The following is a 25,124-nucleotide window of genomic DNA, read 5'->3' on the forward strand; positions in this document are numbered from 1 at the left end:
CTAAGACCCAGGAAATAAAAAACAACATATTTTTAAGAAATTGAAAAATGATTGCAAAAGGAAGGAGTACATCTCTAGGTTTAAACTTCAGCAGTTTTAATAAATCCCCAACAGCTGTTGCTAGCTTTAATCCCATGAAGACAAAATCATAATATCTGCATCGCTATATGTTTCTGATACAATATGTTTCTTGATAATCTGACAGACCCTGTGAGATAGCCTACTGTAGCCAGACTCATACACACATGAAGTAAGTTCTGCAGATATTAGGATTTCCGTGGCTTCAATCGGTTGCCTTGGACACAGAGACACAGACTTAAAAATAGAGCAGTCTCTACATGTGGATTAGATAGTCAGCATTCTTTGAGCCAGACAAACAAAGATAAATCAAAGCTCAGAAAGGCTGGGAAGAAGCTTCTGTTTCATCTGATTGCTAAATTAAATCAGTTGGGTTTGAGAGAATATTGCAATCACGGATAGCTAGACTAGTATTTCTCTAATGGAAAAGTACTCTTTCATCTATAGATTAGTTCAGCCGATAAAGGTATTGCACAGTTAATACTTCATTTTTGCTACAGTCAACTTATCAAGATTAGTTACTGCATGAGGAGGCCATTGGAAAAAAACTCTGAATAATCTCTAGAGAGATTCTGACAGCCTGTCATGCAGCCCATTCCCACTCCTCTTCCCAAACATCAAATTAACTTTTAAAGGACATAAATTAAAACATGCATCCTCCCAAACAGCAATTAGCTACTGTACTGAACATCAAAAAAGGAAGAGGAACCTAGCCATTTTTTGCCCCTCTGCATAGAATCCTGAAAAGATAAACCAGCCATGAGGCCTCATATCTGTTTCTCATGTCTTGGTCAGTCTTACCCTGTAATAACTAACCACATATTGCTAGACCAAAACTGTGCCACAGAATTCATCACATATTTGTCTGACCTGAGCATAGTCAATGTTCACATTATGAATGAGTCCTTTATTTATTATGCACTTACTGAAGAATGTCTGTATTGCTTAGATTAGAGGACTAGTTAAACCCTCATTAATAGCATTGTGAATAACTTAAAGATCATGAGGAGATTGGAAAACATGACATATGAAGAAAGATTCAGAAAACTTGATTTGTTCAGCCTAAAGGGAAGGCTAAGGGGACCTCTTCAGCTACCTTAATGGGAGGGTAAGAATATGGAGCCATACTCTTCTCAGACACAGGACAAGAGGAAATGGACACAAGATAGAACACAGGAGTTTCCAGTTTAGATATACCTTACATTTTCTTAAACCATGGCAGTGGTCAAACAAACTGGAACAGGCTGCCCAGAGAGGCTCTGGAATCTTCATTCTTGCAGATGCTCAAAACTTCACTAGTTGAGGCCCTGAGTACCCTGATCTAACCGAACCTGCTTTGAATGGAGGGTTGGACTAGATGACTGGATTTCCAGACTATCAGATGACTAGATTTCTAGAAGTCCCTTGCAAGCTAAATTATGCCATGATTCTAAGCATGAATGCAGAATTAATTTTCTCTACTTTTTTTTCCTACGAGTAGCTACATAATAATATTGGTGAATTAAAAAGCAAAACAATACCAACATTTTTTTTAATAACAAATATTTGGACCTAACTACCACTTTTTCTTATCCAAGATAAGCTTGTGTTTACCCGATTCACACATTCCTAGTCAATTTGGGATTGAAAATACAATTTTGTTTATGCTAGGGAGTTACATAAAAACACATTAATTCATTGTTTGAATCAGATGTTCAACAAAATGGACAGAGCAGCAAATAACAACAAACAAGATATTGATCCTGACTCTGGAACTGAAACAACTTTTATGCTACACTGGAATACCACATATATGTATATCTAATGAATCATTAGATATACACTCTGCTTTAAACATGATTTTAAAATGTTGCCTATATTTGGTCTACCAGTTGAAAAGCCCAGGATTCAAAACTGGGAAATACTGCCTATGGAAAGGACTGCTCCCTGCTCTTGCAATCACACTTTAAAGATTTTCATGTAAGAAGAAAGAAATTGAGCATATAAATATGTCAAACCTCAATTTTATCAGCCTTTTTTAACTAGCTCACTAATTAGTCAAAGTGATTCCCCCTGTGATCTCTTTCACATGCCATTTTTATAATTGCATGTATAATGAATGAGAGGCCTCTGCTGCTAATATTTTTTCCATGACCACATAAGGATCTCTAAACTGATGAGAATCTTCAATCATACACCTTAAGCAATGCTTTACCACCCAAATTACTTGGAGTCTGGATTTTTATTTTGAGTGCTTTGGCATTTCCTTAGTTAATCTATAAACACCTTGATTTCCACTCCATTTGCACATTAAAAAAAAAAGTAAAAAAATCTGTAGTTTATAAAAGCATCTAAACTTTGGATTGATTAACTCTTGTGAACTTTGGAAAATTTTAAGATTCATCCATCAGTGATTATAATGTACTTCACACAGAGGCAAACACCATTACAGAGTTTGACATTTGCAATCTGAAAATGTTACAACTGTAAGAGTTGACATTTATACAAGTATCCCTCAAATTTTGAATTTCAGTAGAGTTCGTATATTAGGGTAATAGTAGGCCTTTAATATAAATCATATTTACTAGGGAGAAATTATACAAAGGGTAAAATTCACTACAGTTCTGCTGTACACACTTTATAAATGTGTTATAAATGCCCCATTTGCTAAAGAATTGGTAAGCGTGGCAAAACGATGGCAGGAAAAAGGCACAAAACCACGTACAGAATGAGTTATGGAAGATTAGTCAACTGTGCAGCAGTTCTACTGAAAGGGAGAAATAAATGTTATAAATATAGGGAATAGTGTAAATTAGGACAAGATAAGCTACAGGGAAAGGAATGAAAAGCCAGAAATAGGCCTTTTCAAGGGAAATGAGAGTAAGAAATTATGAAAGAACTGAAGATGAATTACTTCACGGAGATGGGGAAAGAAACCAGAGGAACTCAGAGCAGAACCCTTTCTTTGTAATATGCACCAGTAACAGATTTCAGTAGCTTTTTCATTCACTCTTTCCACATGGTATGCTTCTCTTATGTTAAATATAACTGTATTTACATTTAGCCATGTAATGTCAGCAGCTTGAAGCAGGAACCCTTAAGAAAGACCAGACAGACAGTGTCTGGGCTTTATTTCCACACTCTACTATTGGCAGACTGTATGAATTAAACCCCAGAAAGTGACTAATTCTCCCTTCAGCTTCCCATTCGGCTTTTTTTAGTGTGTACAGATCATCTCTTCCTCTGCTCTTTTACTTTATCCAGCACATTGCATCTGGAAGCCTAGATTTCAGGTTCTCATGTAATACAAGAAACGTAAAGAAAAGCCATTCTACACTGTGTATGATGTGCTTCTTTACCAGCACAGCAAAAGAGGGAGGTGCTTATCTCTGCATTCATCTGAATTACCTAAATTGAAAAATCTGGTCAGCCAATCCACAGAAATAGAAAACAATTTTTTAGGTGTAAGAAGACTAAAGAAGAATACATGAAAAGGACTGGCTTACATGGCTTCTGACAGCACCATGGAACCACTTCAGTGAATTAGGAGATGACTTCGTCTTTTATTGCCCTACATAAAGAAATATTGTCTTCAAGTATGGCTTTAGGGTTTTATGCAAACCTGTACATTTGGCTGATCTGCAATCTATCCTTCCCACAAAACTCTAATTGTTGAAAGATTTCTCTTCTCTTTAACTAATTTAGTTTTGGTTGCTGCCATTATACACCTAATGCTTCCTCTCAGGCACCAAGTTATTGTCTCTAGACAAAGAAATCTCAGGCAGAGATTGTATTCCTAGTGTAGGTAGCACTGCAAAAAGAACAGCATTTTCAACTCAGTGTTCACCAACAACAAAAACCTAGACAATCAATATAAAGCTGCTAAGAACAAGCATAGGATTTTGTGGTCTGTAAAGCAGTGTCAGAACAGCTACTGTGAACTGTAATGTAGCTGCAACTTTATAATTTTTATAAGAGCGTGATGTAGAAAGGTTCTTCTGGTCAGAGAACCAACTGAGACTGTAAGAGCACAAATATCCCTCAGCTTGAAGACACATCTAAAAATTCTACAATAATGGCAACACATTTTTTTCTTTATAGCACAACTCTTTTTTCCTCCATCATGAAGCATTACTGGTATTATGTCTAGGACAACAACCAATACTTTTTCCATTGACAACTTTTCTGAGTCAGCAGTGGCTCCTCCATACTTGATTGATAAAAAAAGATTGTACTGTGCCTTGTGTACCTGACATAAGAATGGCCTCAGTGTTCCCACTAGATTTTCCTTGCTGAAGAAAAGATCTAACAAAATTTTATGGACACAGTCTACAGAGGGAATAATTGGCAGACTGAATTGCTTATTACAACACAAAAGATGGGAGATGCAAATACAAAGTGATTCTGTCTTTTCCTTCCAACACTTACAGGCAAATCAACAAATCCTCTCAGCAAGGCTCTTGGAGTCTGTCAGCTTAACAAAATTATAGAATAATAGGGGTAGAAAGGACCATGCTGCCATGCACCTGATCAATTTAAAATTGAAATTGAGCCACTGGTTTGCACAGTTGAACTATATCAGAAAAATTCAAACACATTCAAGATTCAAAACTACGTGAGAACTCTAGAAAATATTTCAACTTTCCATATGAAGAGCAAAACTCTCTCTTTCCCTTTCCTTTTCATTATTATTATTGTTACTTTTTATTATTACTCGTATTATTATATATTACTCTCCATTATTAAACTGTTCTTATCTTAAACCACAAGTTTCTGATTCTCCTCCCCATCTCACCTAAGGGGAATGACAGAGTGGCTTCATGGCACTTTCTTGCTGGCAGAGCTTAAAAGAAAAGAAAGAAAGAGAGGCAAGGAGAGTTGAAGCAAGGTGACATGAGGCAAGGCAAGGCAAGGCAAGGCATGGTAAGGCAAGTGAACAACAAGCCAAGGGGACAGCAATTTTACCACACAATTGTCCTCTAGATGAAAAAAAACCCAAACAAAACAACATCAACATACTTACTTCAGAGGACTTCTAAAAGTATACATAAATTTTGAGAGGAAAATACAGATAATTAGAATAATAGCACTGATCTGCAAAGAATCTGTTGAGAGAATGAGCAGAAAAAAAGCAATATTTCATACTGTATTCAGGCTCTGCCTTTTAGCTATGGATTGGATAAGTCTGTCAGTTTGGGTTATCTGAAAGAGAACACAGAGCCAAACAAGGGTATATCTTGGATAGAAAAGTTTCTACATAAGCAAGCATTATTGCAAGTGTTATAATCAATAACTGACTGATAAAAAATTAATTTCTGCAAGATGTATACTATAGAAAATAGAAAACTGCATCTGTAGACTGAGAGATTCTGACCACTCACATGAATGACATTAAAAATTGCAAGCTGATTTCATAATGCACTAATTTTAAATCAAGGAGTGAGCAGGGAGTTAATTTACATGCCAAAAAGCTGTAGAGCCTTACTTCCAACAACTGCATTCTCCTAACATGATGTAGAATTTACCATATGTCATATGCCTTCAAGCGAATCACATTGAACCTCCACCCAAGTCTTTATCCTCTTTATTCAAGGAGTGTGTTTTGCTTAACTGTATCAGAACATTTAGGGGGAAAGAAAGATTTTTGTTAACCTTTGCACTGGCCCAAGTAACAGCATTTCATAAATTATATAGATTATGGGCTGTTATTTGGACTGTATCAGAGTGTCTCCCTTCAAAATATAAACTGGGTTACTTTCCTCATCCAGTTTTCTGATCACTATGAATTACTCTTCCTACATTTGGGAAATACAAGTTACGTTCCTTTTGTCTCTGAGTATCTGCAACAATCACTTAAGAGGGATGCAAAATATTAATGGAAATTATTGCAAAGTAGGAAAAAAACCAAAATCAACCTAATTACCAACCACTAACTACCTAGTTTGGGCAGGATTCTATAGTAAACTCCTGAGCTCAAATTCCATCTCTTTTCCAGGCAGGGCAAAAAACCCTGATCTGCATTACAGCTGAAAGGCCTTAATTATTTAATCGCTGACTGTATTTCTGCTTCAAGTTCAAGAAATTCTCCTGACTCCTGAGTAGAAAACTGCTCTTTAAAAGGCTATTAGGAACTCACAGGTTTCAAATGAGAAATGTCAGTTTACGGTTTACCTGAAAAAAACCAACAAAAGCAAATTACCCATTCTCAGCACCCAGCAGCCCTTCTGCTCAAGAGCAGGCTGCCACACTTTTTGCAGGCTCATTTCATATTGACCATAGTCTGAGTGGGTTTCAGGTAACTTTCTTTTGTCCAGTTTATTTTTTTGTTTCAAACTAGTCCTGAAACAGATCAAGTCAAACAACATGTAGGCAATCCATCCTTTGAAAACTCTTTGTCAGGTAATATATATTTGGATTCTGTGTGAAAAAAATCCCTGGATTTCTATCAGAAAGTGAGATTCCTAGCCATTTCCATACAGATATACAAAAACTATGTGGTAAAACTAAGATTAATTCAAGCATTTCACCAAAGATGGAACTACACCTTCACCTGACACAGTACTGGTGAAAGACGCCTTTTAAGTCTCAAAGCTACTTTCACTGGCCATACCAGAAATTAAGGACTGACCTGTTAAATAAATCAAAACACTTTCTTTAAACAGTGACCAGATTTAAAGTCCAACCTAAATCATGCCTCATTGCAGAAGAAATTAAATCTCTGAGCTGCAGACAGAAGAAGATCAATAAATGAGGCCAAGATATAGTGGTCTTCAGTTGTGCACAGAAGCAAAACCAGCTGGAAACCCCTATTTTCTAGCTCTCCTAGGAGAGCCCATAATGTTTGTAGCAAACGTTCGGTAAGAAAACAGGTCCTTTTGAATATGGTAAAGAGAGAAATATAAGGAAAATTCAGATGACATGAAAGTCTGTTCCATCCACTTAGTTTTAATACATGCTGAGAAATATATGTTCAAATGTGCTACCAAACACTTATCTTGTCCTGGGGTGCATCAGGCACAGCATGACCAGCCAGCTGAGGGAGGTGATTGTCCTGCTGTGCTCATCACTGGTGCAGCCTCACCTTGAATTCTGTGAGCAGTTTTGAGCACCACAATATAAGAAAGATATTAAGCTATTTGCATTCACAGGAGGGCTATGAACCTGATGAAGGTTCTGGAGGGGAAGCTGTACGAGGAGCGGCTGAGATCACTTGGTCTGTTCAGCCCACAAAAAAAGAGATTGAGGGGAGACCTCATCACAGTCTACAACTTCCTCATGAGGGGAAGAGAAGGAGCAGACACTGATCTATTCTCTCTCGTGACCAGAGACAGGAACTGAGGGAATGGCCTGAATTTGTGTCAGGTGAGGTTTAGGTTGGATATTAGGAAAAGGTTCTTCACCCAGAGGGTGGTTGGGCACTGGAACAGGCTCCCCAGGGAAGTGGTCACAGCACCAAACCTGACAGACTTCAAGAAGCATCTAGAAAAAGCTCTCAGGCACATGGTGGAATTCTTCCAGCTGTCCTGTGCAGGGCCAGGAGTCGAAATTTTGATGATCCTTGCAGGTCCCTTCCAACTCAGGATATTCTATGATTCTGTGATCTTCCCATATAAAGAGTTTCCGAAAAGTCTCATCATTAGCTCTGCCTCTGTGACTGAGAGTAAGTGAAAAGCTCACAGAACTTTTTCATGTTCAAACCAAGATTTTCTTAATTTTTCTTGGGTTTGGGTTTTTTTTTCCCAAATAATTTCTATTAGGTAACATGTAATGACATACTTTCAATGCTCCTTAGTATCTATTGTACTGTTGCATATCAGGACACAGAGTGTCAAATTAGCTTACTAAAGTAAGGACCATCCAACTAGTAGCCATTTTGAGAAGTTTGCTATAAACATCTTGTCCTACATCATACTAAATTTTCTTTGACAGAAGAAGCATCCATTCCTACTGGAGTAGCGTTCTGCTGCTTCAACCTCAAGACCCTCCTGTTGTCTCCTGTTACAACCTGCCCCTGAAGGCAAGGGTAACTGAGGTTCTTGTTAATAGATCCCGTGGGGTGGATCAGAGTGAAACAATACTGTCCAGTGTATATATATATGGTTTATTTTAGAACAATTTGATTGCAATGGAAAGAAGGTATGTAGCCACTTTGGTTATTATCTATAAAAATGCAACAATATAAAAGTATAAAGATACCACTTAAGAAAATATATAAGGAAAAGAAAGAAAGAGAAAGAAAGGATAAGAGTAGATAGTGGAGAGGAAAGATATGACCACCTGTGGATCCAGCAATGAGATGATTGTTGCAATTTCAATGTGTGATGGTTGCAGTCTTGATCCGTCAGGGGTGGGAGAAGTCCACAAAACATAAAGTTCAGTGGCTTAGTATACCTTCAGGTTCAGATGGGAATGCCAAGGTACATCCATTGGAAGGGGAGTTTTACACTCTTGCAACACTGTGGATCATGCACAGTCCCCTGGGTTTTTTCGGGGGTCTTTGATGGTTTAAGACCCCTTCTAAGCCCCTTAGACATGACATGACAGTTCTTAGCCCCCTAAGACACGACAGCTGTTTCCACATCAGTGTTGTTGAACCAGTTATGCCCCATCAGAAGACCTTCAGGCCTACATGTGAATGTCCCAATACTTCTTCTGGAGTGGATTTTTATACTTGGGCCAGCTGTGTAAGGGAGGACATTGGCATGATAAAAAGCATTATCCCACCTCCACAAGATCTGTTTCTTATTGGCCTTCTCCCTTGTCTGGCTCAAAACCCACTTTGTTGCTATACAAAGGTTGATTTGTCACGGTCATCCTCTTGTGGCAGGTGCACACCCCCACTGGTTTATGCGGATCAGAGGTTTCCTCACCACACACAAAAAACTCTCCTCCTCCACTTAGGTTGGGGGGTGCAAACCTGGCCTCAGCAAAGCACCCTACTGCTTTTGCAAATGGCCAATTGTTTGAGTCATTAAACATTAACATTTCAGTCTCTCATATCTCCATACAGATACCTGCTGCTACTGCAATAACAATAAAAAGAACTCTCCTGTACTGAATAAAGAGCCTCAGATCAGAGAAAATCTGTTTATGCTGAAGGAGGAACTATTTTTGCAAAACCATAGCAGACTATCAAGAAATGCAGGACTGTTTTATCATGCTTGAACACAAATGAGGAAAAAAAAAATCAACCATAACTTTGACTTTTCAACCCCAAAAAGTCTTCAAATATTAACTTCTGTGAATACTGTCCTAGCTTTTAACATAAAAAATAACATATTACATGCCACCATATCATCATTTCTGTAGGTTAATAAACAAAGTTCAAAATATTAGTTCCTCCACAGTGAGTTCTGTTTGAGCTACCTTAGTTCCCAGTAACTATAAACCTTTGCTTGCCATCCCCTTCAAGGACCAGGAGAGTTCACCACTGGGTTTCACAGAAGTTTAATGTTAAGAATGTAAAGAAATTTGGGGCTACACCTAGACAGTTCTTTCGGATTAAGCATATCCAGGCCCAAGCCTAGACTGTGTGGTTATCTTTCTAGCAATACACTGGCTTTCCCTGCATACTCACTCAACCTTCAGAGTAACTCAGTTGAACTACCCAAACAAGGCAAAACAGATGGACACTAGTTCATAGCTGATAGTCATCCCCTGCTGTTGAAAACTTTATCCCAAATCTTAACAATACTCATCTGAAAATCAGTATTTATAAAGAAAAATATTACATAGATGTTTAACTAGATTATAACATCAACCCCAAGTCCTTATACCCTAATTTCACCATTTTATTTCAGTTTTATAAACCAAGATGGTTCCACAGCAGCAAATTACTAGGTAGGGCTAAAATTATCTACAGTTTTCTATGTAAAACTGACCCTGTCTTGCATCACATCTTGGAAAATACTCAGTTCAAACAAATGGAGACCATGGAAGGGCTTCAAATTCTGAATGAAAATAGAAGCCAAGCCTTGTAAAGCTAAATTAGACAGAAAAAAAAAATTAAAAAGCACTTTCAAATCCAGTTCCTGACTTTGGCTTCCATGTGATACTCGGCATAAATCAGGTGACTCATTTAGGAGCTGACATATTTTTGGCATGTCCCTCATTTTTATTTAATTAAGATTTTGTCTGCTAGTTTGTTTGACATTTTATTCCAAGCATTTTACAAAGACCCTTGTAACGCTAGATCTATGTAGAGTTTCAAATTTGAAAGATGGTGATACGTTATCACAGCCTATATATTTATATGGGCTAAGATATATTAGCAACAGCACAAAAAAGCATTTCCTTGTGCAGGACACCTAGGAAAGTATGGAGTTTTTTCTGTATGAGAAGTAAATTGATATTTATAATTTTCCTACTAAATAAGCTTATTCTTACAGTCTGTTGATACAGTTTTGCTTGCACAATGCCAGCAAACATAACTGCACAGGTATATCTTTAGGGAAGAGCCATACCCAGCTGTTGATTCTCTGAGCACAGTGGGCTTTATGAGCAGAACAATTTTAATCCATACTCTATCTGATGGCTTTTCTGGTGAGATACTTTGAAAGAAGTCACAGTCTGATACTGCTATGTCAGCATATTTTTCATATTTATATAAATCTGGGCTAAACCAAAGAGTGAGTACAAGTTGACCATTCAGTGCATCAGCTATCATTGTTCCCATTAGCTAGAACATTCACACAATACCAGTTTAGCCAAACTTTTTGGAAATCCAAAAGAAACTCCCAGGTAATTCTTTTAATCTTCCTCTGCAGTTAGCTAACCTAGCTGTGCCACAATCTGTCAAAAGCTTTGTGTGCTGGTCCAGTTTGGCAGCTCTCAAAATACGGGTCTGGTTTTCTCCTTTTAAGACATTCTCCTAGGCTTCCTACATTTGTTTTCACTTTCCTTTTCTTTATACCATTTGTACAGTACCATCCAGATGGCAAAGAAATGCTCAGCCCTATTTACATAAATACAGTTTCAGACACCAGAGACTTAGAGAGGATATTGCAGGGAAAACAGTGAAGATAAACAGATTTCAGGTGAGTGCAATCAAACAATACTGCAGTCTTTTCTTTTTTTTCTTTTTTTTTAATATAATCTACAAAAGAGTAATATACTAAATTATAGTATTATGCAAAATAAAAACTCCTAATACCTAACCTTTTACTCTGAAAACAATGAAAATTACTTTAGCAAAAGAGAAACACGAAAGCAGTAGGCTAGCACAGATCTGCACATTTCCATTTATATTGATGCAGTCAGCCACTTATGTCAGGTGAGAAACTAGGTTCCCTCTAGAATTCAGACCAAAACATTAGGCATCAGGCAGATCCTTTGCTACTGTACACATCACCTGTTTATTCAACCCATCCAGCACAGAAGAAATTCCCTAATTTATTGGTGTTTCACTTTGCACTCCCCACACAGTGCAAATTAAAAGAAATGACAGAAGGCAGTGAGGATCCAATATGTTCTACTGCCAAAATCAACTTTGGGTAACTTTGGGTCTTATAATTAGCCTCTCAGTGTGGGATATTTTAGGAGAACATGGCTTAAATTTATGCCTGGAATAGTTCCATTCATTTTCTGAGAGTCTAATTTAGCCCTTTTATTGTTTATGCTATTTCACACATTGCATATAGGTATCAGAATAAATCAGAGAAAAAATCATTGACTGCATTTACCTCGATCACTATGTATGTCCTAATTGAATCACAAGCAAAAATGATTGCCTGAACTGAATTTGTCCAAAATTGTTAGTCTGATTTCAAATCAGCATTGAGAGGAGAGGCAAGCCTACATTATTCTGACCAAACAATATAGCTTGATAGCTCATCTCAGTGTCTAATGAAGTAACGTTTGCATAATGCATGAGTCCAATTTAGGAAAATTGAAACTGCTTTGCCTTAAAGATGGCCAGATGTTTACTGAGCATGTGATCAAGGGACAATTTCACCCAGAGAAATGAAGACCAAGACTGAGACAGACAAGTGATACAGAAGGAAATTTTTCATTTCCATTTGCAGTGGGGAAGACCAGCAAGCAGTTACTAAAATTAAGTAACAGGCATTATTGGTAAAAAAAAAAAAAAAAGCTTTTTTATTACAATATCATAATTATACTTAATACTTCATTACAATATAATAATCTCTATAAATTGAAATCCTAGGGTCATGCCTTTCTACAGTTCACAGTTTTGACCACTTTGTAATTCAACCTCAATCTGTGGGCTTTCTAGGTAATGAAAAGAACATGCTCTATATGCTGCAGTAAATACACCTGGGAGAAATATCTACCTGGAAAGCCATTTGAAAGCACAAAGCTGTCAGAGTGTGATATATGGAGTGTATGTAATCAGAAGGCAGTTTTTTCTTTGTCTCAGTTAGCCAACACACTTCACCAAACATGAACTATCAGCCAAAGCTCACTATCCCTTGAGTTCACCAGCTATTGTTTCCAAGAATGATTTTGAGAGGCAAGGTCTGAAAACAGAAGTAACTTGTTCTTATTGGGTAAACAACACAGGTTGGAAAAAAAAATCACAAAATCTTGTGCACACGTATTCTTTTTCTTATCTAAGAGAGACATCACAAATTTCTAGCCTGTTGAGATAAACATGTTCTGGGGAAAAATAAGATACATTAATCGACAGACAATAGATATAAAGGTTAGTACAGACAACTGAAGCACAAAAAGGTGCAACAGACAGAAAAAGTGACAAGTAGTTATAACTTGCAGAGGTTACCAGGAGCACAAGTTGTACAGAGCCACAACAGCAATACCTTTTTTGAGCTTGTGCTTTTCCATACTCAACACAATTATGAAATTTAGTTTCCAGGCTCCTTCTTTTGAAGAATTTAGTAATTTCTCTTGGGAAAAAGAACCAGGAGGTCTGAAACAGCATGGTTGTCTCATGAAATGTTCTGAAAATAGCAGCCAACCATTTTTGTCCTTCCTCCTCTGTTGCAGTTCCCTGTGATGTGTCACATTTGTTCTGTTTCTTGCATACAGTCTTCACAGGAACTTTTGGCTTCATAGAAGAATAGTAATACAGAAGCAGATTACATGACAGCATGTCTATGATAACATGATAAAGGGTCTGCATGACCAAGTGTTTTCTCTATTTTTCCAAATATAGCTTTTTTCTAATACCTGGTCTAAATTCCTTCCTTCAAACTTTGCTTTTTTAAATCTCAAATCATAACAGGTACAACAGCCTTATTGTTAGCACGTATTTTTGTTAAGACCTGAATTCCTAAAGAATACTTACCAAAAGTGCCAGGAATCATATAGATTTCTTCTAAATTTCTAATCACACCTGAATCAAGTATTCACTATCTATGCAAGGAAAATATAAGAGGAGCTCAGACTGATGTAACTATTTAACATTGACATTTATGTTAAGATAGGCACTGTAAGAAAGAGCTTTACACCTTCAAACCTTTGTGAACCTGTTGTAATTTTCATACATCTGACTTGACAAATAGAGGGTCATGTTCACAAAGGTATGAAAGCTATGTATTTAATATCTCATATGACTAAGTTCCTTAAGTACTTTTGAAAATCTGTTCTCCTTGCAAAATATGCCAAAGCAATTGAGAGAAAGGAAGAATCATTTTTCCCTGCTCCCAAGTCTCCCAAGGAATGCAGTTTCCAAGATAAGTTCTGAGCACAAACAGCTAGCCCTGGAGTAAGCACAGAAAACAGTCAGAAGGGAAGGCAGCAGTTTCTTTGGTTTAAGGATCTCACAACAGCCTTCAGAATTTAATCTCCCAGACCCCTGAATAGTATCTGTAACTTAACACCCCCCACACTTAGTAAAATTATTATATTAGCATTAAAACATCTGTTGCTAGTTCCACTGTAGTATCTAAGATGTTTAACTAAAACACATCAAAAGCTCTATGGTCAAAGGTGTCTGCTTCTGTGTAGTACACAAAAAGCTAATAATAGTTATAACAACAGCTTCCTCTCACCAAATTATCATTCAAGACACATTTTAAGTGCAGAAAACAGCTAGTCCAACACAACACAGTATATAGCATAAGCACCTATATCTTAACAGTCTAAGGAAAAGCAGACACAAAAAAAGACTGAAGTGGAAATAACTTTGAGTAAGAAACCTACAAAAACAAATTAACAACCTAGAATATCACTACTTTGACCACATAAAAGTCCTTTTTCCAGATCAAGAAAGTAATAAATCAAGACTGATTTAAAAAGAGGAAGGTGTACAATGTTAGCAAAAGCATGGAAGTGCTGGGATACAGATACAACCCTGCATGCTGTAGACATTTTTAATTGCAGAAACCAAGCATTTGTATTATTCTTCAGTTCAGTGTAGTCATTCAGAAGAAATACCTTATCTGTACCAGAAAAAGCATGTCTGAGAGTGCTAAAGAGTAAAATACAACATGTTCACTAAAAAAGCTTGAAGTGAAATGTAATATAATTCTCTAAACCTTATTTTTCAGCAATGAGACAATAAAGGAAATTATGTCCAATTAGACTGATAACAAGCTCTCTTGTGGGAAAAAAAATAATTAAGGAACGTGGGTTCTTCATGAGTTTTATTCATCGCAATAAGGGTGTGAAAAATGAAGAGTATCGTTCTGATATTTAAATGACACTGATGGATAGTATTCATTCTTTACCAACCAAAACCAAACTTACAGAAAACTGAAGATGATTCTGTGACCCAATAAGGGTTTATATGGGGTCACACTATATTGAGTTATTTCTTCCTAACTATAAGCACATTTGTAATGTCACTGGAATTGCTCTATGGATACTGTGATGGCTAGATCTGTGTTTCCAGAAAGTTATATCATGAAGTCTTAGAACAACTTGTCTTTAGTACTGCTCTATTACTTACTGAACAAATCAGCAACGTCCACTTGCTTCTTGGATAAATCCATCACTGAAAGAACTAAGGAAGACCAAACTCTCAAAACTATGGTTTAAATTATGTCAACATCATTCAGGAACCCAATAAACAGGTCAACACAAAAGTAATTGCTCTTTCATGGAGCAATCATGGAAAGCTCAAATTCAAAAACAAAGTTGATAAACACTTGACCGCTCAAAAATTAAATTGATTTAGGCAATGTGGTCATCAATTTACCCTAAAGTAAATCAATATCCTTTACAGCAATTTAGCCATAGTTTTTCTAAACTAATTTTCCCAAATGTTGGCAATAAAGAACATGAAGCTAAGTAGCTCTGGGCAGACAAAGAGGGCAACTGCAGTTCCTTTCTAAAGGAACTTTAACAGTGAGTACACTTACTCTAAAGCCTAAGACTTGCAGACCCAAGAAATAGGTTATTGAAATGGGAGAAATCAAGCTTTAAAAACTGGAACCAGACTGGAAAGGAGTTTCTTACCATTCTTTGTGTGAAGGCTAATATATTCAATCAAAGAGAAGGTACCTGTTAGATATCATAGCACTGTTCAGCTGTGGAAAAAACAATGCTCTTCAGATCTTTTTTCAATGCCCATTACTGAGCAGATGAGATATTTAAAGTAAATTGCTCATTTGTCATACACCTTTTGAGGCAACAATAAGGCTAAGTTCATCGATATTTGACAATCTTTTTGAATTCTGATTTTTTTTATGTATTTTTATTTATTGCTACACTTCAAAGAGCTCAAGCTTCATTGTAGAAAAATTATAATTCTAGTCCATCCCATTGCACCTCAAACAAGGGCGGCCTAGGGCCTTTATCCAAGTCTCTACCTGATAGGCCCTATTTTAGTTACACAGAGTGGGGCTCTAGAGAAGACAAAAGTAGAATCTGACAAGGTGATATACGTGAAAAAAATCAATCTATGCTCATTTTTTCCCCTCTAGCTTCCTCCTTTCCAGCCTGCTTTACTTTTGAGATTATATGAGCCTCTCACAAGCTCAGTGGTGGAACACAAGTCACACATAGCTTCAAGTTTCATTTTATTACTACTGCCTCTCAGAAACATTTTCATAGTGAGGCATTGACTGCCAGAGTTTAAAGCAACAGGAATGAGTCTGTATGTGAGTTGATTTTATCAGCAAAAAATCCATTCATCTTAAAAGTTTTCAATCACTTATATCTTTTTTATCATGAGTGGTTCAAACTTAATGACAGTATATAAATATGCTCTGGAAACAAGAATAGTAACTTGATCATAATCTAGCAAAATGTTTAAGTGTACAATGAGTATCTTAGTCCTCATAAATAAACAGATCCACTCAAACTAAAATTCAGTCCAGGACATGAGTGTTCTCTTATGTCACAGAGCAAAAAAGGAGCCTGTAAAATTTGCAGGGAAAAAAACAAATACCCTGAGGCATTTCATTATTTTAGAGATTATCTTAACTCACCAACTGGAAAACTCACTCCTCAAAAATAACAGAAACCACCTCTCTACACAATTGCTTTATAAATAGATTAGGTAAGACAGTGAGATACAGTTAGAAAAACACACTCCAATTTAACAATAAACAGGGCATCAGCCTTGCACTCCAACAGTGTCTTGCACTATCTTGGGGAAGATGCCTGTAAAGGAAATACTTGGGGCTACACAGTGGTAGTTGAAAAACAGATGAAATCTGGCTACAAAGTAGCTTTGCCCTATTATGGAAAGATTCACCATGTTTCTGTAATTGCAGATGTTCTAATAATAATTTTAACTAACAAGTAAATAGACATAAAGACTAAAATTATGCAAGAAATTCTTGCTTAATTATAAACTCTGAATAGTATTTTAGACAAGTCTCCACATCAAGACTGTTCTTTTAAGTGCCTATTGTGTATAGTGTAGAAGCAAAATGAGCATGTGGGCACTTTGAAACTGAGGTTAAAAGGAGTCTAACAATACATTAAGGGGTAAAATAGAGCAAAAATTGCTTTTATTTTACAACACTTAACTGAACAAAAAGGAAATACAGTGCCCATATAGATATATGACATAGCCTAGAGAGCGGACACAATAAAATGAAGTGATGAAATACATAAAAGAAACACTCTATCATAATTACCCTTTAAGAACACCTGAGAATAAAGAGATGAGCATGTATCCAGCAGATAACCAATTACTATTTTTATGAACAGTAAGTACAGTTTATAAGCTTGCTTCTCACACTGTCTCTTCAACATACATTCTGTACAGCTGTGTTAAAATGACATTTCAGTTGCAAAAACGATATAGGTGTCAAATTCTTCCTTCACCAGCAATTTGTGCTGCAGCCTCAGATTCTCATAGCTGCTCAGTTAACACTGTATATGTGAGCACACAAACACTCAGCCTTTGATGTCATTGACATTTAACAGTCTATGTAAACTCAGTGTGCTTACATTTCTGTCTCAGAAAACTACTACTAAGGGATTTTTTTTCCCCAGCAGTTATGTCTAGTTCCCAGTATGTGTATTGGTGTCTCTTCTTTCTCTGTTCCTTTATACACAAGCTAGTACTGCTTATCTGTAGAAAACCAGGCTACAGTAAGCCACATTAAGACTAAGCTTTATAAGGCAACTTATAAACCTTCACAGTTATTGACAAGAACTGGATGGTTGACAAAAAGTGGATCATGGATTTTAATGCAAAATCGTATGTTTCCTGGACAACATTTTGAATGGGAAGTATTAAAAAAAAAAGACACCTAGAAATGAAAAATGAGTGATACGGAATTCATACACCTGTTTTACAATATAAAGTATGGGGAAAAAATAAAAACAAGATTGCAAATGAATTTTTGAATTTAAAAAAAAACCAGACCAACATTAAAAAAAAACATTTAGAAGATCCCTAACAGCAGTGGAAGCATGTTCATTATGATTACAGATATAACAAAGCTTTTAACTACACAAAAGGTTGAAATAAAATCTTGCATGCTGCAACTCAAGGTCTCTAATGACATTGTCACTTGGAACTACTTCCTAGTATCACTCAGCCTGGTTTTACTTGTTTATTCTTACACAATCCCTATTTCTTAATATCAGGGTTTTTAAACCATGCCCCAAAGAAATCTTCTCTGTCACAGACAAAGGAAGAGTCACCACTGTCTATCCAGAAAACAAGTTTCTATTGTCATCATAAAGGTATTACAATGATGAGTCTCTAATAGAAGAGCAACTACATTACTGTCTCACAATCACTCCTGAGTTTTTTTTCTGGAAATCTTGAGGTTTAAAATAGACATTTTCAAGAGTATCTAGAAAATGAATCACTGATCAGACTTTTAGGTGAAGGTGCAAAAAGTCTGGAATGCAGGGTTAGCCATATATTCCTGTGGATTATGCCATCCTTGTCACTGAACACTCTCTCTCCCTTGGCTTGAAGCCTTTTTGAAGGGATCCCTAACATTCCTTGCCCTTATAGCACTTCCAGTCTCAGTCTAAGAGGACTCACTTTTCCTTAGGTCCATAAGTATTCACATACAATTCATTTGAGATTACCTTTGCTATAAGTAGGTGTCTGATAGCAACTTTTTCCTGACTATTAAAGAAAGAGTGAGATATTAATATTCATACACAAATCCAATTATAAATACAACAGTTACTGATGTGAAAAGCTTTACTCTACAAAAATGGTTTGAACATTCAGGTGAACATCCATTGAAGAGACATCTTAATATTTTATTTCCTAGGTTTCTCTCTCTAGATGAAAATTACTGATGAGAACTGATCAGAAAATATACCTGCAGAGTTTGATCTCTAGAGCAGCTCCACATGATTTGCCCTCAGAAGTGCTGCAGATTAAGAAAAAAGTAATTGAGCTAAGGTCTAAGTTTTGAACTACACGGCAGGGAAGTTCGCCGTGTATGTGTTGATGATCTCACTCTTGAAATAAAAGAGATGGAAATTAATGTAATCGTCTTTCTTTTTGCTCAATCAACCAGCACATTACTGAGTTACCTTGATAGAATAGCTCAACTTTTAACAATAATTTAGGGGAGAAAAGCTAAAAGTTCCTGATAGGATGAGCAATATAGCATATGTATATTCTAGCAAGAATTCTCTTTTTTTTCTCTCCTGAAATGGGATTTTCATGCACATTCCTCTCCCTTTGAAAGTTCAGTTATAAGACAGGTATCAGACTGAAGATGGTTCCTTCCTTTCTCTTCCTCTGAAACAGGTAATTTCCAGCTACTGTTTCTGTTCAGCTGTTTGTGTACCCGTGCTTCAGCAGTCTACATGAAAAACTGCTTACTTAAAAATAAATAAATTATGTTTTAAATTACTATTATTTTTTATATTCAAAAAGTGTTTGATTTTTCCTTCTAGTAGACCATCACAGAGCTACTGAATACTGTAGCCAAACAGTTGAAATAACACAAATGGAGAGAAAAGCTTCTCAATCACTTCTGCCACTGGAGAGACAAGTCATCATACAGGACAATAACTTGCAGGTTTGTGAGGAGGACTTCCCATCTTCATTGTAAATTTGAGACTTCAAGTTCATTTCTGCTCTCTACATAAGTTTGGACAAACTCCAAAGTAACAGAGCTTCTGGACAAAAGTTTGCTACATTTGAGTGCCTAATTAACCTCCTATATTGATAATTAAGTTTGAGAACAGAAATAAAACTGAAAAGTACTAAGCTAGTTCAGATTCAGTTTCAGTGGGATATACTGCCCACGAGCACATCTGAAATAAGGTCCATTTCTATTCAAAAGTTTAAACATAGCTTTAAGCAGATTTGAGTCCTAAAAATATCAGATACTTACATTTTAGATTTCATCATTGTTTTACTTATCATTCTGCCTCTACAGATTATATGTAGTTTTTTTCAGCTGTAAGCAAGAAATATTGCAATGCTATACGCTAATTAACTATCCTAATAAGACCATCTACTATCAAAGAGATACAGTATACTTCTTTAAAGTTGATATTTGGGTGCATCTTTCTATCTTGGTGCCATAGGGTATAGTTCAAGATACTCAAAGTTAATGGATAAGTATGACTGTGCCATAATCTTCCAAGAACCATTGATTTCTTCTATTATTTTTTACTTCTTTCTACCTGAAGTGATTCTAATCAAATATTTCCTCATTATTTCACATATATTGCTAGCACCACAAAATCCTACTTACAAGCTAGTTCAGAGGGGCAAAGAGCAAAAATACATTGAGAAGTAAGCATCCTCACCATTGTCCTCATTGTTTTTGAACAGAGTTCCCATTCTAGAGCAAATGCAAGCCAGAGAACCTTCCAATAAATCGTTCCCTGCAGAAGTTATTCTGGTAGGCCATCAGGGAAGAGCAAGATAATTATCTATTTATTAGTTCAAGAATGGAGCAGGTACTCCCATTGCTTGACATTCAGTGCTTCACATAAAATATGACCAACCCATTTCACAGTCTTTGAATATGATGACAAGGTGTTCACAGCACGCAATTTGTTCTGTGTTTACTTGCCAGATTTTCCATTGCCAGGATGCATAGGAGTCCCTGACCACCTAATATTTGACATGCTGCAATTATTTACCTTCTTCCATGTATATAGGCAAAACCGAAGAATAAGGCTGAATGACCACCTTTCAAACTCAGGAGCTTTTCTTCCAAAAATACAAAACATATATGCTGTGCATTCATTCAATTCTTATATGAACATTGCACATTGTAAAAAAGAAAAAGACATTGCTTTGAAGAGATTATTTTGAGAGCTGTAAGTACAGTAAGATAGTAACTGGTCCTCCGTTTCCAAGCCATGTTAAGAAAAAATCACCCCTATTTACTAAAAGGAATAATATGCTGAATTCAAACTTGAAAGTTCCGCAAGCAGCCACAGTTACCCATAACCCCCCAGAGCTACATAAACCAGGTTGCTTTCTAAATCTGAATGTGTTGCTGCAGAACTGAGGAATGACCTGGAGTTAAGACCACAATAACTCACCAACCATAGGTTCCACTAGGTTCACTATTGTCACACTGTCACACTCTTTCAGTTTCTCCTGCCTTTACACATGCAGTACAGCTATACACAACTTCTTCAAAACTATACTTTAGGGTTCAGGATTGTTGGTAACTCAATGAAAGAAAAGTAACCACTGAAGAGATGATGAATTTCAAATAAATATACTGTTATTATAGGATGGCTTTCATTAACTCCGCATTATGAAGCTCCGTATATTCAACTGCCTCTTGAAACAACAACTCAAGAACTTCCTTGACAATTGCTTCGCTTCATACTTATTTTTCCCTAAGATAGCTATTTTACCACTGAAGATCTACCAGCATTTTGTGATAGACAACACAGAGCATAATATTGCTTGTAGGTTTGTTCTTCTCTTGATGAGACACAAAAGAGAAAAACAGAGTTATACTGAAAACAGAACTAAATCAGAATCAAAACAACTTATCTCAGTGGTATTTACTGTCTTTTTCAAATGCTAGTATTGATGCCAAGATCAGCATAAACTCCAGATAAAAATCTTTGTTAGCAAGTCACTTACCATATTTATTGATGATACAGGACCAATGCTGTTGACGTAAATGTCAACATCAATAACTGTTGGTTTTACTGTGGAGAAAAAAAAAATTAATATTATTTTGCAGACAACATAAGTAATCACTTTAAATACTTTCTTCCCCAAAAAACAAAAGGTGGAGTTTTTTTAGATACAACTACTGAGAAATACGGATTATGTATTTTTCAGGAAGACAAAGTTCTTTTCCTCCTACCCGACAACAAAAAAATGACATAAATTAAAACCTGTACCACTTTATCATCATGATCCCCATTTATCTCAGCAGCAATTTGCTAAAGAACCTTTCAGTGCTAAGCACAGTAGCTCAAAGTCAAAACCTAAGATGACTGACGTGAAACTAGAAATAATGCAGCACATTCCTTTTTCCCTTTGTCTCAACACACAGGTCCTTTAGCCTGTTTGTTCCACATTAAAAAAATCTTTCCAGACTTTTGCATGTCATCTCTCAGCCCTGAAATCCTCCTAACTTAGAGTAAAATCTCTATGAAATCTGATTAGCTAAACCTAAGCAACTCTTCTCCTTTCAATTTAGACTCATTCCCTTCAGTCCACATTGCCTTTGCACTCACTCATCCAAAGGCTTTTGAATTTGATTTCGTTTAGTCAATGCACATTTCTCACAAAGTCTTCCATGTTTTCAGACTTGCAGTACTTAATAAGCCAAGACAAGCTCTGTACCTTTTTCTTTTGCTGAGGTCACTAGGATTTATCTTTCTTTTAGCATCTTTGGTGTCAGTGTACCTCCTGAACATTATTCAGATACCTGTTAGTGGTGACATAACCTAACACTAAAATAATGCCACTCTTACACTGAAATGCACGTTCATTTTTTTACTTATGCTGCCCTTCTTCCAACCCCACAGAGTACACATTAGGCTCTAAATTGAGATCTAATTTGGAGATTTACTTTCTCCAGGGTTAGCTGACTCAAAACTAAGTATAAAGTATAAATGCTGTTCCAACCTGCATAGTCAGAATTGATGCAAACTTGGCCCTAGTAGGCCAACAGCTACTGTCAGACACCTGTCTTTTCCATAAAAGCACCTATTCCTCTCCATAGTTTTCAAAAATCTCCAGAGAGAATTCAAACTGCTGAAGTTTGGGAACTGTGGACTTTTTGCACCTAACCCCCAAGACCCCTAGAATGAGGAAATGCATGTACATCACTCAAAACTCAGAAAGCTTTCCTCTGGGAAACCACTGAGCAGGGAACTGAGGAACAGTTAAATTCCGTGGTTTTGTGGGAAGTTTATCTCTGGTAAGCAACAGTCAATTTGTCTAAAGCCACCCAGCACAAAGCTAAAGACAGACAAGAATGTTCACATGTAAAGTTAAGTATATTTTGCTTGCATCTCCCGAATTTCAGACTAACAATGAGATGCCAAGTAGTTTTAAAGTACTTGAAAAGTTAAATGGTTCTAAAAATAGTGGGCATGCTGGCTTGTCATGTAAGACTTTGGTATGTACGAATCATTAAGAAGACTATATCCCATGCTGCAAAAACCAGACATTAAACTGGGTACAAATAGTGGTTAAAGATTATAACAATTCTCTCTATTTTATTAACTAACACATACTTCTTCGATTGCATATGATCAGAACATCCAGGATTATTTAAGGTTGTGGTTTCAAACTGTCTGAAGTACTGGCTGATAAACTCAGATCTCCCCTGCAGCAAAAGGAAATTTGAACTCAGCTGAACAAGCTCAGCTGATTAAAGCAACTCTAATTGTTCCCAGCTAATAACTAAATAGGAGTCTAGTGGATTCTGGTAATGAGACTTGCCTCAAAATGCAGTAATAAATGTCATTACATAGGAATTGGTAATAGCGGGGAACTACAGCTAGCTCTTTCACAGAGATAGAATACATGGAATAAAGAGCTCTAATCTTTTTAGGGTTTATGCACCTATCTAGCTGGAAGTTAAAAGCTAAGGAGTTCTGGTGAATGTTAATGGCACTGGACTTAGTGATGCAAATTGGCATGCACTTGAATCTTGGCAAGACCATGGACAAAATTCAGGACCAGAACACAGTGCTTGGAATCCGTTTTTGTTTAATCATTGCAGTTAAGTATATAAATAGATTATGAGATGATAATTTTTCCTTAATATGCCAGGCCAAATTCTCTTATTGTGCAAAAAAAAAAAAAAAATTAAGCACTGCTTTTTAATGCCAAAGAGAATTTGATCTTACTCACAGTAAAGGTCTAATCTTGAAACAGAAGAAAACTAATAAACAGTCACTTCTGTCAAATTAAATCAGTATCTAGCCTCAGACATTCATAGTGAAATTCAAATTGAAAGTAAATTAAAAAATAAATAAAGGTAAACTATTATACTGTTACAACAACAACAACAACAAAAAGACTGAAAGTTTCTTTGAATTATTTTATTTTGTTTTCCTAGGCAGAGGTCAAAAATAGAAGTGTAATTTGATTGTATGGTAAATACGTGTTCAGGTTTTGAAAGAAAATACAAAAGAGTATAGTTCTTGTTGCATGTGGTCTTTCATGGATATAAACAGATATAAACTGAGAGGATCATCAGGTATAAATATTAGATTTGTTATCATCAGATTTTAACTAACCATAATGAGGCAAAGATTTCAAGATTACTTCCTCCTAAATGCATTATAACAAAGAAAATAAGTGACTCTTAAAGTTATCGTTTCTTCTTAGAAAAAACTCACCCTCTAACAATCTTCAAAATAAACTGAGTTTCATGGAAAGACATAAATAGCTACATTACCAGGGAGACTGGACCAGATGACCTACTGTGTTCCCTTCCAACCTCACCCCTTCTATGATTCTGCAATTTCAATGCCTGCTCAGTTTTTCTGTATCCTACATGAATTTGTGACTGCTCAGTTCATGAAGGAATTCAAGTCACACATGGAGTTGTTGAGCTGCAGATGGAGCCTTTTTTCTTGCACTAGAAAAATCCTCACAGTCTTGTTGATTGAAAACCAACAGTGTTAATACCTCGGTAAAAGTTGGCAATAAGATCACAAATAGATACTCAGCTCCAGTACCATTTTGATACTGGCATACGCCAAAGATAGTTCTAAAGAGCTGTCAGAAACTTAGAAAAAGTACTGGCAGAACCATGTATATACAACATGCAGGAGAGCAATTAAAGGTTGTTAACAAACGTACTAACTTTCTCAAAGTTCTTTGAAATAGTCTTTAATATACAGCAGTAACTTTCCCTAAAAGACAATATAAACACGTCCAAGTAACTGCAGTGTTATGCTGCTACACTGTGCTGTCTAAGGTAAGCTAACTGCTTATAACTGTCATCTAATCTTTAAACATGTTGATTTTGATTGAGTGGAGTTATAAAGCCAATCAAAATATCTGCCAAAAAAACTAAGGTCATCTGATCCAAATGTCCTGGCTTTGAGAGAGGCAGTGTTAATATACCAGTTAGCCTTGGAAGCATCACGTTGCAAAGGCACTACTGAATGAAAGTTGCTTACAAACTTTAGACAGTTCAAAACACACTTGGCCACAGGAGTCAGGAGTTCAACACTGCTTGCAAAGCTCACATAAGAAGACAGGTGAACACCTAGACAGTTAGGGTAGGTGGTCAGGTATGTCTGGA

General features: G+C 36.4%; 1 protein-coding gene across 3 annotated transcripts in view; it reads right to left on the bottom strand.

Annotated features, from left to right (window-relative positions):
- GABRG3 (gamma-aminobutyric acid type A receptor subunit gamma3) overlaps positions 1-25,124 on the bottom strand; it is a 313,249-nt gene that overhangs the window by 273,999 nt on the left and 14,126 nt on the right. For 2 of the 3 annotated variants that reach the window (XM_064646229.1, XM_064646228.1), the window contains one exon: positions 21,485-21,552. In XM_064646229.1, the coding sequence (XP_064502299.1) occupies positions 21,485-21,552 (68 nt within the window). Of the gene's footprint in view, positions 1-21,484; positions 21,553-25,124 lie in introns of those variants that run through there. The other variant, XM_064646230.1, reaches the window with a different exon arrangement.

This window comes from Pseudopipra pipra, chromosome 2 (genome assembly GCF_036250125.1).
Source record: "Pseudopipra pipra isolate bDixPip1 chromosome 2, bDixPip1.hap1, whole genome shotgun sequence".
In the NCBI taxonomy this organism is placed as follows: domain Eukaryota; kingdom Metazoa; phylum Chordata; class Aves; order Passeriformes; family Pipridae; genus Pseudopipra; species Pseudopipra pipra.